The sequence below is a fragment of the Carcharodon carcharias genome, chromosome 13, assembly GCF_017639515.1.
Source record: "Carcharodon carcharias isolate sCarCar2 chromosome 13, sCarCar2.pri, whole genome shotgun sequence".
NCBI lineage: Eukaryota > Metazoa > Chordata > Chondrichthyes > Lamniformes > Lamnidae > Carcharodon > Carcharodon carcharias.
This window is the reverse complement of record NC_054479.1, coordinates 94,280,542-94,295,221: the sequence shown is the minus strand read 5'-3', so window position 1 is coordinate 94,295,221 and position 14,680 is coordinate 94,280,542. Positions and strand designations below refer to the sequence as shown.

The following is a 14,680-nucleotide window of genomic DNA, read 5'->3' as shown; positions in this document are numbered from 1 at the left end:
CTCCCTCCCCTCTCCCTCCCTTTCTTCCCTTCACCCCTCCCTCTCCCTCCCCCTCTCCCTCCCTTTCTTCCCTTCGCCCCTCCCTCTCCCTCCCCCTCTCCCTCCCTTTCTTCCCTTCGCCCCTCCCTCTCCCTCCCCCTCTCCCTCCCTTTCTTCCCTTCGCCCCTCCCTCTCCCTCCCCCTCTCCCTCCCCCTCCCTCTCCCTTTCTTCCCTTCGCCCCTCCCTCTCCCTCCCCCTCTCCCTCCCTTTCTTCCCTTCACCCCTCCCTCTCCCTCCCCCTCTCCCTCCTTTTCTTCCCTTCGCCCCTCCCTCCCCCTCTCCCTCCTTTTCTTCCCTTCGCCCCTCCCTCCCCCTCTCCCTCCCTTTCTTCCCTTCGCCCCTCCCTCTCCCTCTCCCTCCCTTTCTTCCCTTCGCCCCTCCCTCTCCCTCTCCCTCCCCCTCCCTTTCCTCCCTTCACCCCTCCCTCTCCCTCCCTCCTTCCCCCTCTCCCTCCCTCCCCTCCCCCCTCCCTCCCCTCCCCCCTCCCTTTCCTTTCCTCCCTCCCCCCCCTCCCTCTCCCTCCTTCCCCCTCTCCCTCCCTCCCCTCCCCCCTCCCTCTCCCTCCCTCCCCTCCCCTCCCCCTCTCCCTCCCTCCTTCCCCCTCTCCCTCCCCTCCTTCCCCCCACTTCCCCCTCCTCTCCCCTCCCCTAACCTCCCCCCCCAGCTCAGGATGGGACGTCACTTGCTCTTGGAGACGCCGTGAATTGTGGGTACATTTCAAGGAGCCAATCAGGAGACGCCTGGCCCCGGAAGCGGGGAATTTGAACCGGGGTTGCTGAAGGAGTTGATTTCAGGTGATTATAGCATCGTCACAATGTTTCCCGGGACCGGGGATACGGATAGGATCACAGTGTTTCCCGGGGTCGGGGATACAGTGTCGCAGACTCTCACTGTTTCTATTCTCTCTCAGACACAGTCAGGAGCGAATCGCCGCCTGGACGGCTCCTGACACATATCTCAGTTCTTCCTTAAAGGCACCGCGCCTTCCTGTGCGGTAATTTTATTGAGACTGTGTATGTTTTGGGGTATTTTTGTTTCCTCATTCTTTCCTGGGATGTGGACATCGCTGACAAGGCCAGCATTTGTTGCCTGTCCCTAATTGCCCTTGTTAGACCATTTCAGAGAGCAGTTAAAAGTCAACCACATTGCTGTGGGCTGGAGTTACGTGTGGGCTAGACCAGGTAAGGGCAGCAGATTTCCTTCCCTAAAGGATGTTAGTGAACCAGATGGGTTTTTACAACTGATAGTGTCATAGTCACCATTACTGAGACTAGCTTTATATTCCAGATTTTATTAACAATGTAAATTCCACCAGCTTTGAACCTTTGATATGTTTTGAGCCAATGACCCCAGAACATTAGCCAGGCTATTCTGGTGCGATACCACAACACCACCATGCTCCCAAATGAGTTGGAAATAGCCTGATGTGAATGATGGATGTTTGCTAACAGGCAAATCCCCTGAGCAGGCATATAGGAAGGCAGAAGAAAAAAAATTTTATACTCACCATTACAACATGAGTGCTGAAGGAGTCCTTTTGCTCTATCGTGCCTGTGCTGGCTCTTTGAAATAGTCTCATTCCTCTGCTCCTTTCCCCATCCCCTTGCAAATCTTCCCTTTTCCAGTATTCATTCAATTCCCATTTGAAAGTTATTAAATCTGCTTCCACTACCCTTTTAGGTGGTGCACTCGAGATGTTAATTTATGACATCAATCCATGTCAAGTGGGCTGTCCAATTTATAGTTCTTTGTAGAAGCTTGATGCAATTGAGTGGCTTGGTAGGCTATTTCAGAGGGCAATTAAGAGTTGACCACACAGCTATGCATCTGGAGTCATCTATGGGCTAGACCAAAAAAGAATGGCAGTCTTCCTTCTCTAAAGAGCATTAGTGAATCAGATGTGTTTTTGTGACAATCTGATGGTTTCACAGTCACCATTACTGGTATAAGCTATTCATTGCACATCTATTTAATTAACTGAATTTAAATTTCCCCAGGTTTCACAGTGGAATTTGAACTCGTGTCTCTAGATCATTAATCCAGTGACCTAACCACTATGCTACCATAACAATAAACAACTTTAATGTAATTAAATATACCAAGGTGCTTCACAGGAGCCTTATAAAACAAAATTTGACATCAAGCTATGTAAGATGATATTGGGTCATGTAACCAAAAGCTTGGTCCATTTAATGTCTCTTGGAGAAGAGATTTAAAGGAACATCTTAAAAGGAGGAAAGATTTAAGGAGGGAATTCCAAAGTTTAGGGCCTAAGCAGCTGAAGGCACCACCTCCACTAATTGTGGAGGAATTAAAATTAAAAGTGTAACCACATTGCATGTCCTATAACCATCTGCTTTTTCCTTGCATCATCGTCGCTTTTATCATTTAATCTTTAAACCACCCGATCATAGACCTTACCTTTTGTTCATACCCCTTTTCTTGTCCCAGTTACACCTCTAAAGCTTTTCCAGCATAGATGGAAGGTCATCAACCTGAAACACTAATTTTGTTTCTTTCTTCATAAGTGCTCCCTGACCTAAGTATTTCCAGCATTTTGTATTTGTTTCACTGGAATGTGATCTGGCATAAGGAATACAAAGAAAGACTTGGAAAAATTGAGCCACTTTATGTTACATCAACACAGGTTACAGGACACCTAATAGAGGTGTTTATAATTTTTGGACGATGGGACAGGGTAGACTGTTTTTCAGTAATTGAAAGGTTAAGTTTATGGGGCCATAAATATTTAAGACTTTTAGAACAGAGCAAGAAAATGTCTTTGAACAGTGAGTTGTGAGATGTGAAATTCACTTGCAAGGGTCATGGCTGGGGGCAGAAATTAAAGATTGGATTGGATATCCAGGTGAAAGAAAGGGGATGGAAGTAATTTGGGAACTGAGTGGCTAAATGTGGTTAAAACTATTGCTTGCATTGAGAGTAAACACAATTTCATTGTGCCAAATGGCCTGTTTTGGTTTTGTAGCATCTGTGCAGTAATGAGCAAAAGATAAGGGGCATATTTAAGTGAATTTCAGGGTGATCGAGTTTCTCCTGTCCCTTCCATATTAAAGAATTAAACTTTGTCTTTCATGTCTTTATTGCCTCCAGACTTGGCTATATTGAAGTTTGAATCCTCTACTTTCAGTTGACTTCAGCTCATTGTTGACTATGTCCTAGCAAGACTAGCTCATCCATCATTCTTGACCTTGCTGGCCTATCTCAATCATTCCCTGAACCATCAAGTTTAAAATTCTCACCCTCATGTTTAAATCACTTTGTGGCTTCATCCCTCCTCATCTCTGTCACCTTCTCCAGTCTGATAACCTCCATACCACGAGTCATCATTTTTCTTTCTTTGGTATCTTGTTTGTGAACACCCCTATGCACATCATTGACAATTGTGCTTTCAGCCACTTGGGCCCCACGTTCTGGAATTCCTTCTTTGCTCTGTACTTTCTTTGCCTGTTGGTGGCCTTGCCTACAGCTATCTTGGTTCTAATCTCTGGAATCCTCTCCCCTTTTCAAATATTTATAACTTCTTGCTTGTCAATATTTCCCTAAGCACATGGTTTTGAGTATTTATGGATATCCATTTGTGGTTCAATTATCTCCTGTGCTGATTTGTTTTCTAAATTTTCACAATTGGTGGAAAAGGGGGTTAAAATGAACCTGATTTCAATTGAAATTTATTCTCTGACTTTTTCTAGGTTTCTTTTTCTTTGCCAAGAAATTATAAAGGAAAATACCTCCATGTAATCATGTCTGCATCGTTATATCGGACTCCGATGAAAAGGCATCTAAGTATGTGTTTTTTTCTGTTGGTTTACAAGGGGCAATGGAGCCTGTTCTCATGACTGTTGTTAACAACCCAGTGCAATATTCCAAGAGTTCCAAATGTGTGATTCTTGAAATTTCCCACCTAAATTCTCAAGAGCTCCAATGATTTCAGTTTTGAGGAGGACCAGTTCCCTTAGCAGGCAGCGAGACTGTTAAGCATTTGGGTCTGCTATGGCAAGGGGACCAAAAGTGTACACAGTATCCCAGATGCAGTCTAACTAACGTTCTAAATAATTGAAGCAAGACTTCACTACTCCTGTACTCAAATCCTCTTGCAATACTTTTGTTGGTACAAAAGAGAGAACTGCCATTCTAGTGTATCATCTTAACTTAGATAACTTGCTGTCATCCAATACGGGGACGGAACTGTGGCTGAACAGCTCGCTCTTGCTTGACTGCCCATGGAGTTCTGTTTCCAAATAGCAAGTGCCTTCCTTGGTGCATGTGTTCAGCTTTATCTCTGACTGTTCAGTCAGGAAGAGATCAAGAGTCTTCCAACACTCAGGGTGCAAAATGTTTATTTCTCAAGGGGACAAGCCACCAAATTGCCCATTGTTTCAGCTCTGGGAAAAGCAGCTCAGGATCAGCATAATAATTTCATTCCTCCTGACGTTGAATTCTCAACCAGCGTTGTGCGGTCCAGAGGAGCTAACCACATTGAAACAAGCTTTCACAAAGTACATTTTAACATAATTCTTAGCCAGATCACATTGCGGATAAATGATCACAGGAGTCCGAAACATGACAGATGGACCAGTAAAAGCCCTTTCTTAATTTCATGTAGTCACTTATTTTTCCACTAAGTTATGAAAAAATGCACAAAGAGGCTGCCTTTTTAAATGATATTAAACACACTTTTGACAGCACAAACTGACCTCAGAAATTTTAGCAATGTTCAGCATCAAAGGGTTAAATACTTTGGGGGCTCTTTCACATCTCCCTTTTGAAATAATCAAGATGAATGTTTAGGGATTCTAAAGATTAGTGCTCTGGGATTCCACTCTCCCAATGCTGGCTACATAACCACTGTGAATTTCCTTTTCTTTTGGTCTTATTGACAGCTGGTTATGCTGATAACAATTTATATTTTGCTGAGTGCCCCATTAGTCCTCCACTAATCCACAATCCTGCTCTTCTGGACTAATAGAAAAGTGATTTTTCCAAATATTGCCTTGTTTTGTCCTCCATCAGAAACAAGGGCATTACAGATGGAACCAATATCATGACATGCAGTTTCTGCAATTAAACTAACTGAGAAAAGAAGAGGAAAAAAAAAACACTGGAGAAAAATAAAGTTCAATATCTCCTGACATGTCAGTCCCTGCTCTGGACTTTAACCAGCTTGGGTCGGCTTTTGCTGCTGTATGAAGTTGATATGGTGATATCAGCTTCACACATGTGCAGTAGCCACTGTCCTGCAGCCGCTGCAGCACATGTGGATTTGCGCAGGTTCCTAAATCCATCTTGCTGGTTTCCACAGAGATCAGTTCTACCTCTGTGTTGTTAGCACAATTGGTAGCAGCATGATGCCCACCTGATGATGTTGATGGGTATTCCATCAGAAGCTGTTGTTGGACTTGGGCTAAGGAAACATATGAACATAGGAATTAGGAGAAGGAGTAGGCCTGCTTTGCCACAAGCATGAAGGGAAACTGGCAGCCATTAACCCTTCGCCTCTCTTCGCAACTCATTCAAGTGGTGTTTTCAGAACCCTGAGAGTGAGGCATTTTTTTTGGACGGGGTAAGTATACACTTACATGAGTATGAACATGTGAATTAGGTGCAGGAGGAGGCCATTTGGGCTCTCGAGCCTTCTCTGCCATTCAATAAGATCATAGCTGATCTGATTGTGGCATCAACCCCACGTTCCACCTGATAACCTTCGACTCCTTTGTTAGTCAAGAATCTACCTACTTCTGCCTTAAAAATATTCATTGATGCTGCCTCCACTGCTCTCTGGGGAAGAGAGCTCCAAAGGCACTCAACTCTTTGAGAGAAAAAAAATTATTCACATCTTTTGCCTTAAATGGGAGACTCCTTATTTTTAAACTGTGTTCCCTTGTTCTGGTCTCTCCCACAAGGGGAAACATCCTTTCAGCATCCACCCTGTCGAGTCCCCTCAGGAACTTATATGCTTCAATAAAATCACCTCTCATTCTTCCAAACTCCAATGGATTCATGCCCAGCCCATCCAACCTCTTCTCGTAAGATAAACCACGCCCCCCCCCACCCCACCCCCTGCCCCACCCCACCCCACAATCCCAGGTATCAGCCGAGCGAACCTTCTCCAAATTGCTAACACATTTATGTTTTCTTAAATAAGGGGACGAAAACTGTATACTCCGGATGTGGTCTCACCAATGCCCTGTACAACTGTAGCATGACATCCCATATAGAGCATTCAAAATAAATTTACCAGTGATTCATTGTGGCTGCTAACAATGATACTGTTAATGCAAGGATTCTCTTCCTTTTAGAAACCATTTGGGGCTGACAGTGAAGAGTCAGAGGTGTTGCTTGGGATTTACCGAGATAAAAATCCTCAGCCCTTAGTGACAGCTGCTTCTGGTTTGTGAAATTGGAATTAAATTTTTAATTTATTAACTGACAGAATTTGAGATCGCAAACCTTTAGTGCCTAGAATTTCTAAAGCTATCACCACTAAGCACTCAGATTCATTGTATACCATTTTAGTGTAGGAGGGAAGTCTGTTATCTGACCAAGTAAAATGCTTGCAACATGTCCACATTAATAGTCCATTTACTGTATCTATATTAAGAAAAGCATCTGGTTTTACTTGTGCTCAAATCTTTTATTCTAATCTTGGATCTTGTTTAGATATTGAAAAACAGAATTTAGTATTTCCAGTGTTTTTATTTCTGCAGATAATGTCACATTTGAATCATTAGTTGTGCAGGTTTATACATGTAGAAATTGCTCCCATTATTACTGTGCTCTCAAGCCAGCACAGTTCTCCATTGATCAGAGGCTGCTTGTTTACAGTGTTTTGGCAAGTTGCTGATGTACTGCTCCCTGGGGATGGAGCAGGGGTTAATTACTGTTAAACTCTTAGTGCCAGCTAACAACGCAGGATTACTGCTACATTAAAAATGACACTACTAAGGAAAGCATGAGGTGAATGGCACTCTGGAGAAACTGGAATTAAAGTGACAGAGACTTGGAGTGGAACTGACGTTTGTATTATGAAGGCTATCACATAATTAGGACTACTAGATGTTGGCTTTGTCGGCCTATATTGTGCATTTTGAATAAGAAAGCATTTGACGCTTGCTTCACCTGTAAAATGGTGTTCTTTCAAGGTCATCAGACCCTTGATCTCTCTAATTTCTGCTTGAGTACAATTAGTGGGTCTCCCTTGGCATTGCTTATGGTAAGCCAGCTGTTGGACCATGGCATCTGTCATCACCCCTTGCTGTGATATGGATATGGGGGAGAGGGCACATTGTTATTCAAGGATTTGAATAGAACTTTGCCTGGAGGATTTTTTTTACAATGAAGTGTTTTCTTATAAGTGAGTTCATGGCAAATAAATTATGGTGTTCTTGCCCACTGCGGGTAAACAAATACGTTTGTTCCTTCTCATTGCACATGCAAATATAAGAAATTAATCTTTGAATAATATGGGGACCATCTCTTTATCCTTGTCTTTAGTAGCAGAATTATATAAAATGTAAGAAATAGTTTAACTAAATTTTCATTTTTCCTTCTTTAACAAATATTTCTCGATCAGTACTTAAAGTTACCAAAATCAGTCATTTCAATATATGTATTAATTTTTTAACTTATTCTTTCACAAGATGTAGGCGTCACTGGCAAAGCCAGCATTTGTTGCCCCCCCCCCTTAATTGCCCCTTGAATTGAGTTCAGGGGGCAGTTAAGAGTCAACCATGTTGCTGTGGGCCTGGAGTCACTTGTAGGCCACATCAGGTAAGGATGGCAGACTCCCTTCCCTAAAGGTCATTAGTGAACCAGATGGGTTTTTGTGGCATCGACGATACGTGTCATGGTCACCATTTGTGTGACTGGCTTTATATTCTAGATTTTTTTATTGAATTTAAATTCCACCAGCTGCTGTGGTGGGATTTGAACCAATGTTCCCAGGGCATTAGACTGGGTGCCTAATCACTGTGCCATAATCTCCCCCAAATTAAAATTGGGGATATTATTTAGAAAATTCCTTCAAACTGGAATAAGGTTCAGCCCTCACTTATTACACTATTCCTACTTATCCTGTCAGCTGCCACCTATGCCGGACAAATTACATTTTCCATTATCATGGTTGTCATTTACAAAGGTTGTTGCGGCACCCTGTCACGAGATGCACGGCATTGGCACATGGTGTTCTCAACTGGTTTAGGCTGAAATCTTAGATTATGTCTCCTTCTGCGACGTATGTTCTGGTTTATCCTACTCAAGTCAAGAGCTGTTTTCGATCTATTTCCCATGGTTTTTTTGGTTATTGCATTTTATCACATTTAGCGGGCAAATTGCATTGACACCAAGGCAATTGGACAGACCTTCCAGAATTTGCAGCTTGTTTCAATAAAAAAGATTGTTTCTGAGTTTTGTGTAGAGGGCGGCTGCTGTAACCAATTAAAGTATGCGACAAACAAGCAGGTGGGATTTGTGTTCAAAAGGCCACTCCTCATTGGTTTTCTCCTCAAGGGGCCCGTGTTTGGTAAATGCTGGTTTTTAAAGTGCTGCAGGATTTGAAAGTAACTCTCTCAGTTGTGTTTAAAGAGGCCGAGGCTTCTGAAGGCCATGGGGAGGGGGGAAATTTGTTGAAATGGTTCCCATCTTCTTTTGCAACTGGACTTCAAGGCCTGATGTCTCCTCTCAACAACCAGCTGAAGATGCCCTCATACTGTGAGGGAAGCAACCTGTCACGGCAAAGCAGGGATAATAGCCGTGATGATGAGGTGGATTGCTTAAAAGCATGCCACTGGCAGTGATATGAAGTGACCTTTCTTTAAAGAAAGATTCAGCTGTGTTTTAAGTAAGTTTCCCTAAGTCACTTTTAGGAAACGATTTTAAGGTGCCCATCCACCCTCTCCCCTAGCTCCCCTCCTCCTGACCAAGCCCACATTAGACCATCTGATATAGCATGTTATACAAATATCTAAACAAAAATACTCATGTCCTTGCGTCGATTTCCTCTCTGCAAAACGTGCTTCCTTATGTCGTGTTTGACATTCCTCAATTTTTTCCATTATAAATTCCTCTGGCCGCCTTTAGAATGGAACTGTAGAAGTTAACTTGTTGCACTATAATAATGCTCTAGTGTCTCAGAAGTCCTTTGGCAGCCCTTAAATTTATCAGAGTTTGCAAATAGAAAGCATGAGCTCCATAGGTGCTTATCTAAAATAAGGAAGAGATTATTATGCTCTAATATTAAAGAAGTGTTTGCTCTTCAAAATTGGCTTCTAAACTGATGTTGCAATGAGATTTGTTGTGGAAGGGCCACTCTCAGCACATGCTTTGACTCACTGTGAACATCACCTTGGGAGATCTGAGCTGCAAGTTGATGCACAAGTGCTGTCAATTATGGAAATTACAACGCAGAAGCAGGCCATTTGGCCCAATTGATCCACACTGGTGTTTATACTCCACACAAGCCTCCTCCCCAACTTCATCTCATCCGATGAGCATACCATGCAAATATAAGAATTAGAATCAGGTGTAGGCCATTCAGCCCCTCGAGCCCGCTCCTTCATTCAGTAAGATCATGGCTGATCTGATTGTGGCCTCAACTCCACATTCCGCATACCCCCAACATCCTTGTTAGTCAAGAATCTATCTAGCTCTGCCTTAAAATTATTCAATGACCCTACCTCCACTGCTCTCTGGGGAAGAGAGTTCCAAAGATACTTAACCCTTTGAGAGAAAAAAATTATTTTCATCTCTGTCTTAAACTGTGTCCCCTAGTTCTAGTCTCTCCCACAATGGGAAACATTCTTTCAGCATCCAGCCTGTCAAGTCCCCTCAGGATCTTATCAGTTTCAATAAGGTCACATCTTAACCTTCTAAAATGCAATGGAAACAATTCCAGCTTGTCCAACCTTTCCTCATAAGATAACCGTGCTACCATTCCAGCTATCAGTTGAATGAACCTTCTCTGCATTTCCTTTCTTAAATAAGAAGACCAAAACTGTACACAGTATTCCAGATTTGGTCTCACCAAGGCTCTGTGCAGCTGTAGTAAAATGTTCCTACTTTTATATCTCGTTCCCCTTGCAATAAATGCCAACATTCCATTTGCCTTCCTAATCACTTGTACTTGCATACTAACCTTTTGTGATAGCCTTGGAAATCTCCCATAACATTGCCCATTCTAATCAGAAGATGCACTGTATTTTATGGATGTTATTCCTTGTTTAAAAAAAACAATTCTTGACTAAAATACAGACCTGTATCCCTTTAAGGCCACAAAGCCTAATTGCTGTTAAGTAAACATTGGGTGAGTTCCAAGGCTAGTTAAAGGGGTTGCACAATTGTACTTTGAAGTAAAATAGAACGATTTGATAGACAGCAAATGCATACTTGAATGATCATTTCTATAATAGAAGTGTTATTGTTCAGTGAGTTGTGGATATGCTATTTTAACAGGAGTGTTATGCCGTTGTATTTTGGGATTTTTAATATTCTTTTGGAGATCAAATGCTGTGAAAACTATAATTGAAGGCTTAGATTATATTGTTATTTTCTTCATATTATCATACGGCCCTCTGGCCATGCGTTTCATTTTCTGTTTTTTAAGCTTAGGATATATAAAGAAATGGTTGGGAGCATGGAATTGTTTGGATGTAATTCTGTGAGGCTGTGGAGGGTTAATTAACCTTTGTGGCAGCAATGGAGGCTTCTGTAGGCTTTGGCACCTGGTGGGGAATTCATGAATGTGACAGCCCTGTGAAGGCAAGCAAGGGTACTAAAAGTCCCAGTAACAAGTTTTGAATCAATTTGTCTGTCTCTGTCTTTCAGTGTCTCTTGTGAGAGTCCTTAATGCAATCATTTTAAGGCGTCTCAGTTGAGTTCCCAGTTACTGTGTGTCTTGAAAGCCGACAATTTGCCACTAATTAACAGCCATATTTAGTAGTGTTGAAAAATGTAGAAAATGCACAGCAGAAGATACTAATTTGAGATTGTATAGGTGGATACACAGTCTAAACTACTGTGTAAGAAATGCTCAATACTGACACTGGATACCAATGTGAAAGTCTTCCCACCTCAATGAACATTACAACCATGGCTCGCAATTTCCTGAAAAGTTTTGACATATCTGCAGTGTAAGAATACACAGTTGCGTCGGGGTTTGGTCTGAGGAAATTTGCATGTAATTGATTTATGCCACTTGTATGCCAAAAGATTGCTACACTAATTTTTCTCTCATTTGTGACAGCCCCAAATGATGCCATCCCCCCCCACCCTCCATATAAAGTACCAACGAATTTGAATTCCCTGCATTTGCACCTTAATTCTGCCATTTTACAAAGTTACCTTTGTGAATTTTTAAAAATCCTGAGGCTGCCTTTGTTTCCTATATCTTTGAATGCTTTGTTGCATCAGAATTTTCCACAACTGTATTTTCTTAATGATGCTGGGGGAAGAGTTTCCGCTTAGGGTGCAATTGGTGAAACAGGCCCAAAATTGCATCCGTTTTGAAAAGTATTTTTTTTCTGTGAGTTTCTGCTCAAGCTCATTTGCACATCCTCGAAAGCAAAACCTGCCATGAATCACCGCAATCGGACAGCATTTTAAAATTCACTTTGTAAACAAAAATAAATGTTGTCATAAAAAATAATATTCCTTGATACATTTGGTAACATGGTGGGTTTTTATTACTTCAGCTCCATATGCGTTTACCACTTTTTTAAAAAAGCATTTTTAATCCGTGTCAATTCACTACCTGTGTTTAAGCCAATTCTAAATTACTGAGGATGACTTTTAAAAAGGCTACAGAACCATTGGCTAGTTATATCGGGATACAGTGGTCAGTTTCTTCACAAGCTTTCAAAAACATTCAAAAGATTTTATTTAAAGGGGTCCTGATGGTGTGCTTTTGACCATAAGAGCCAGCTTAATTTTTAGAGTCTCCCTGAAGGCCTGCAAACAAGCTCCAAGTGGTGATTAACTCAATCTGGGGCTGTGGGCAGCTTTATAGGTGGGGCTTTCTTGTAGCGCAATGCTTTGCTAAATAGTGGGAAAGATCACAGAAGCTGGATTTGCACTGAATGTGATCTATGCTGAAAATTCTTATAATCTCATGTGCTTATTTTGCCCAAATTATGCCAAAAATAAAATCAGTCTAACTGAGTAGAAGCTTCAGGTCGCTGTGCTTACTGTTGTAATGTGAGTTAATTAGATGTCTCAATGATGAGATCTTGAGACTTGTATATTTAAACATGACCCCTTTATTGCTCACCTTTAACTGTTTTCAGATCCAAGGTATGGTCATGCATAGTGCTGATATGGTCATGCATAGTGCTGTTACCTCCATGCAGGCTGGTTCCAGAGAGTTGTTTCTAGGCTATTCTCTCAGGCTATTACCATGTGACTCCATACTGTTGGTGGTGCTATTCTTCAGCCCCACATTAAACCTTACTCTGCTGAGCACTGTTACATTTCAGTGATGTGCAGGCACATGACACAACACTTAGTGCACATGAATGACGGTTAGATGGCTTAAAATGTTCATTTTCGTTATCTGATAAAGAAAGCAGGACGGAAGATGACAGTGTGGGGGCTGGGTTCCAGTTGTTGACTCTGATTTCTGCTTGTTTTAAGCTGTTTATTTTTTCAGGCATACACTGATAGGATTCTAAAGAAATTTTTGTCGAAACAGGCATAAATCAGATTGAAGAAATTCTAACTCTGTTTTGACTCATTTCAAAGTAACATTGGGAAGAATTTTCCCTGCGGCAAGTGGGGGCGGGGTCCGCTTGCCGATGCGTAAAATGACACGGAACTCCCGATGTCACCCTGCGTCATTTGCATGTTCAGGTCAGCGGGGTCGCAGCCGAGTCAGCTGTGTGCCTGCTGACCTGTCAACGGCTTATTAAGGCCACTCAAAAAACAATTAAACCAATTAGTTCAACCTTAAGGCTGGCGGGCAGGTCAAGAGCGCTGGCGGTCACCTGAAAAAGCATGAAACCTCGTCCACGGGTCTGTTGAGGTTTCATGGCTGAATTAAAAAATTAAGATTCACTTTTAAAGTTATGTCCATTTCCTAACTCATGTGAGTTGGGGGGACATGGATAGTAAATGAACTTTGCGACAGAATAACTTTTTCACTTTGGGAACCGATCTCCCTGAGGCAGCTCTTAATCTCAGGGAGATCGGAGTGCTCCTTCCCGTGCATGCGTGAAGGCGCGCACTTCTGCATTTGGCATTCCCCTCACCCAGCCCCTACAGGAAGCACATAGCGTTTCCGTGAGAACGTCATGCTGGGCGGGCCTTAATTGGGACGCCGATTAAATGGCCCCCTGCCCACACCTGCTCCCGCACTTACCCCACCCCCCCCCCCAAACGGGGGGAAAATATTGCCCGTTTAGGTGGATTCTTTTGATCAAATTATTTGATCATTTTTATCCATGGTTATTTAATTTGCCTGCTTTTGTTTCTTCCTGAGTCTTAGTATCCTGTTTAGCAATTAAAAACATAAAAGAGCTTCATAAATGAGATTCTTTCAGATTTTGATCATTTTTTCTTTCCTCTTCCAACTTTTGCCCATCTATTCCAAAGGCAGTAACTCTCAGGGGTGTTATAGGTCCTTGTGCTAGCAACCCTCTGGCACCATTTCCAAGTGCAAATTCTTCAAATGAATGTTGGCATGTTATTTGAATGGGAAAAGTCATTGCACCCCTGCCCATTCCTGAACTCCTTTGATGTATGGGAATGACCTTTGAACAGTGGTTGGGAATGGGGACCTTAGTTAATTATGTTACGACCAGGATGGGAGGAGTGCTCACTTTGACTAGCCCCACTACTCCACAGGTTGCACCATTAGTTTAAAAGTTTAATTCACTCTATAAAATGGCCAGTGAGTTACCTTTGCTACTGTCACCCAGAATAAAAGGAACTTTAACCAGTCTTCTTTCAATAAGCTCAGAAAGATTGAGTCATTATAAAACTAAATTTATTTTTAAAAACATAACTGCAAGAACTAGTTAATGCTTAATTTGTAACCTGGAAGTGTAACTATCTATCCCTCTTAAAATTCCCTCAGCGTGTGTGCGCACACAGACATGTGCATATGACAAATGGATAGGGTCTCTGCAGAGGTGGGTGGTTGAAGATAAGACTTCAAGATACAAAGGATAAAGTTGGCAGGATTTCGATGCTGTCGACCTGGAGCTCCCTCATGTGAAGGCAGATGGCTAGTCCCAGAAGATGCCTGGAGGTTCTCACCAACAGAGCTTCGACGTGGAGGAAAATAGAGCTGGATCAGTCCTTCTCATCTCAACCCCTCGGGTTTCCAAAGACAGACAAGTTCCACTGAGATGAGGATTCCTAACTGAATATTGATAACCACTCTGTTTCAGGAAAGGCAAGGAGAGTACGAGCTGGGCAGCTTCACTTTCTCAGTTCATTCCCAACTGATTTCAGAAAAAACAAGTTCAAAACTTAAAGCTTATCTCTGTCAGGTGATTTCCAGCAAATCGTTAACCTTTGCTGTTAAACCCGTTTTCACAGAATCACAGTGCAGAAGAGGCCCTTCGGCCCATCGTGTCTGCACTGACACGTGAGAAACACCTGAGCTACCTACCTAATCTCATTTACCAG

The 14,680-nt window shown here is 42.4% G+C and overlaps 1 protein-coding gene across 2 annotated transcripts in view; it reads left to right on the top strand.

The window, feature by feature from the left end:
- The first annotated feature begins 699 nt into the window (after positions 1-699).
- Positions 700-14,680, top strand: part of arhgef39 (Rho guanine nucleotide exchange factor (GEF) 39) — an 83,410-nt gene continuing 69,429 nt past the window's right edge. Inside the window, exons 1-2 of one of the 2 annotated variants that reach the window (XM_041202051.1) lie at positions 700-834; positions 3,751-3,844. In XM_041202051.1, the coding sequence (XP_041057985.1) occupies positions 3,802-3,844 (43 nt within the window). In that variant the 5' untranslated portion in view covers positions 700-834; positions 3,751-3,801. Of the gene's footprint in view, positions 835-1,209; positions 1,222-3,750; positions 3,845-14,680 lie in introns of those variants that run through there. The other variant, XM_041202052.1, reaches the window with a different exon arrangement.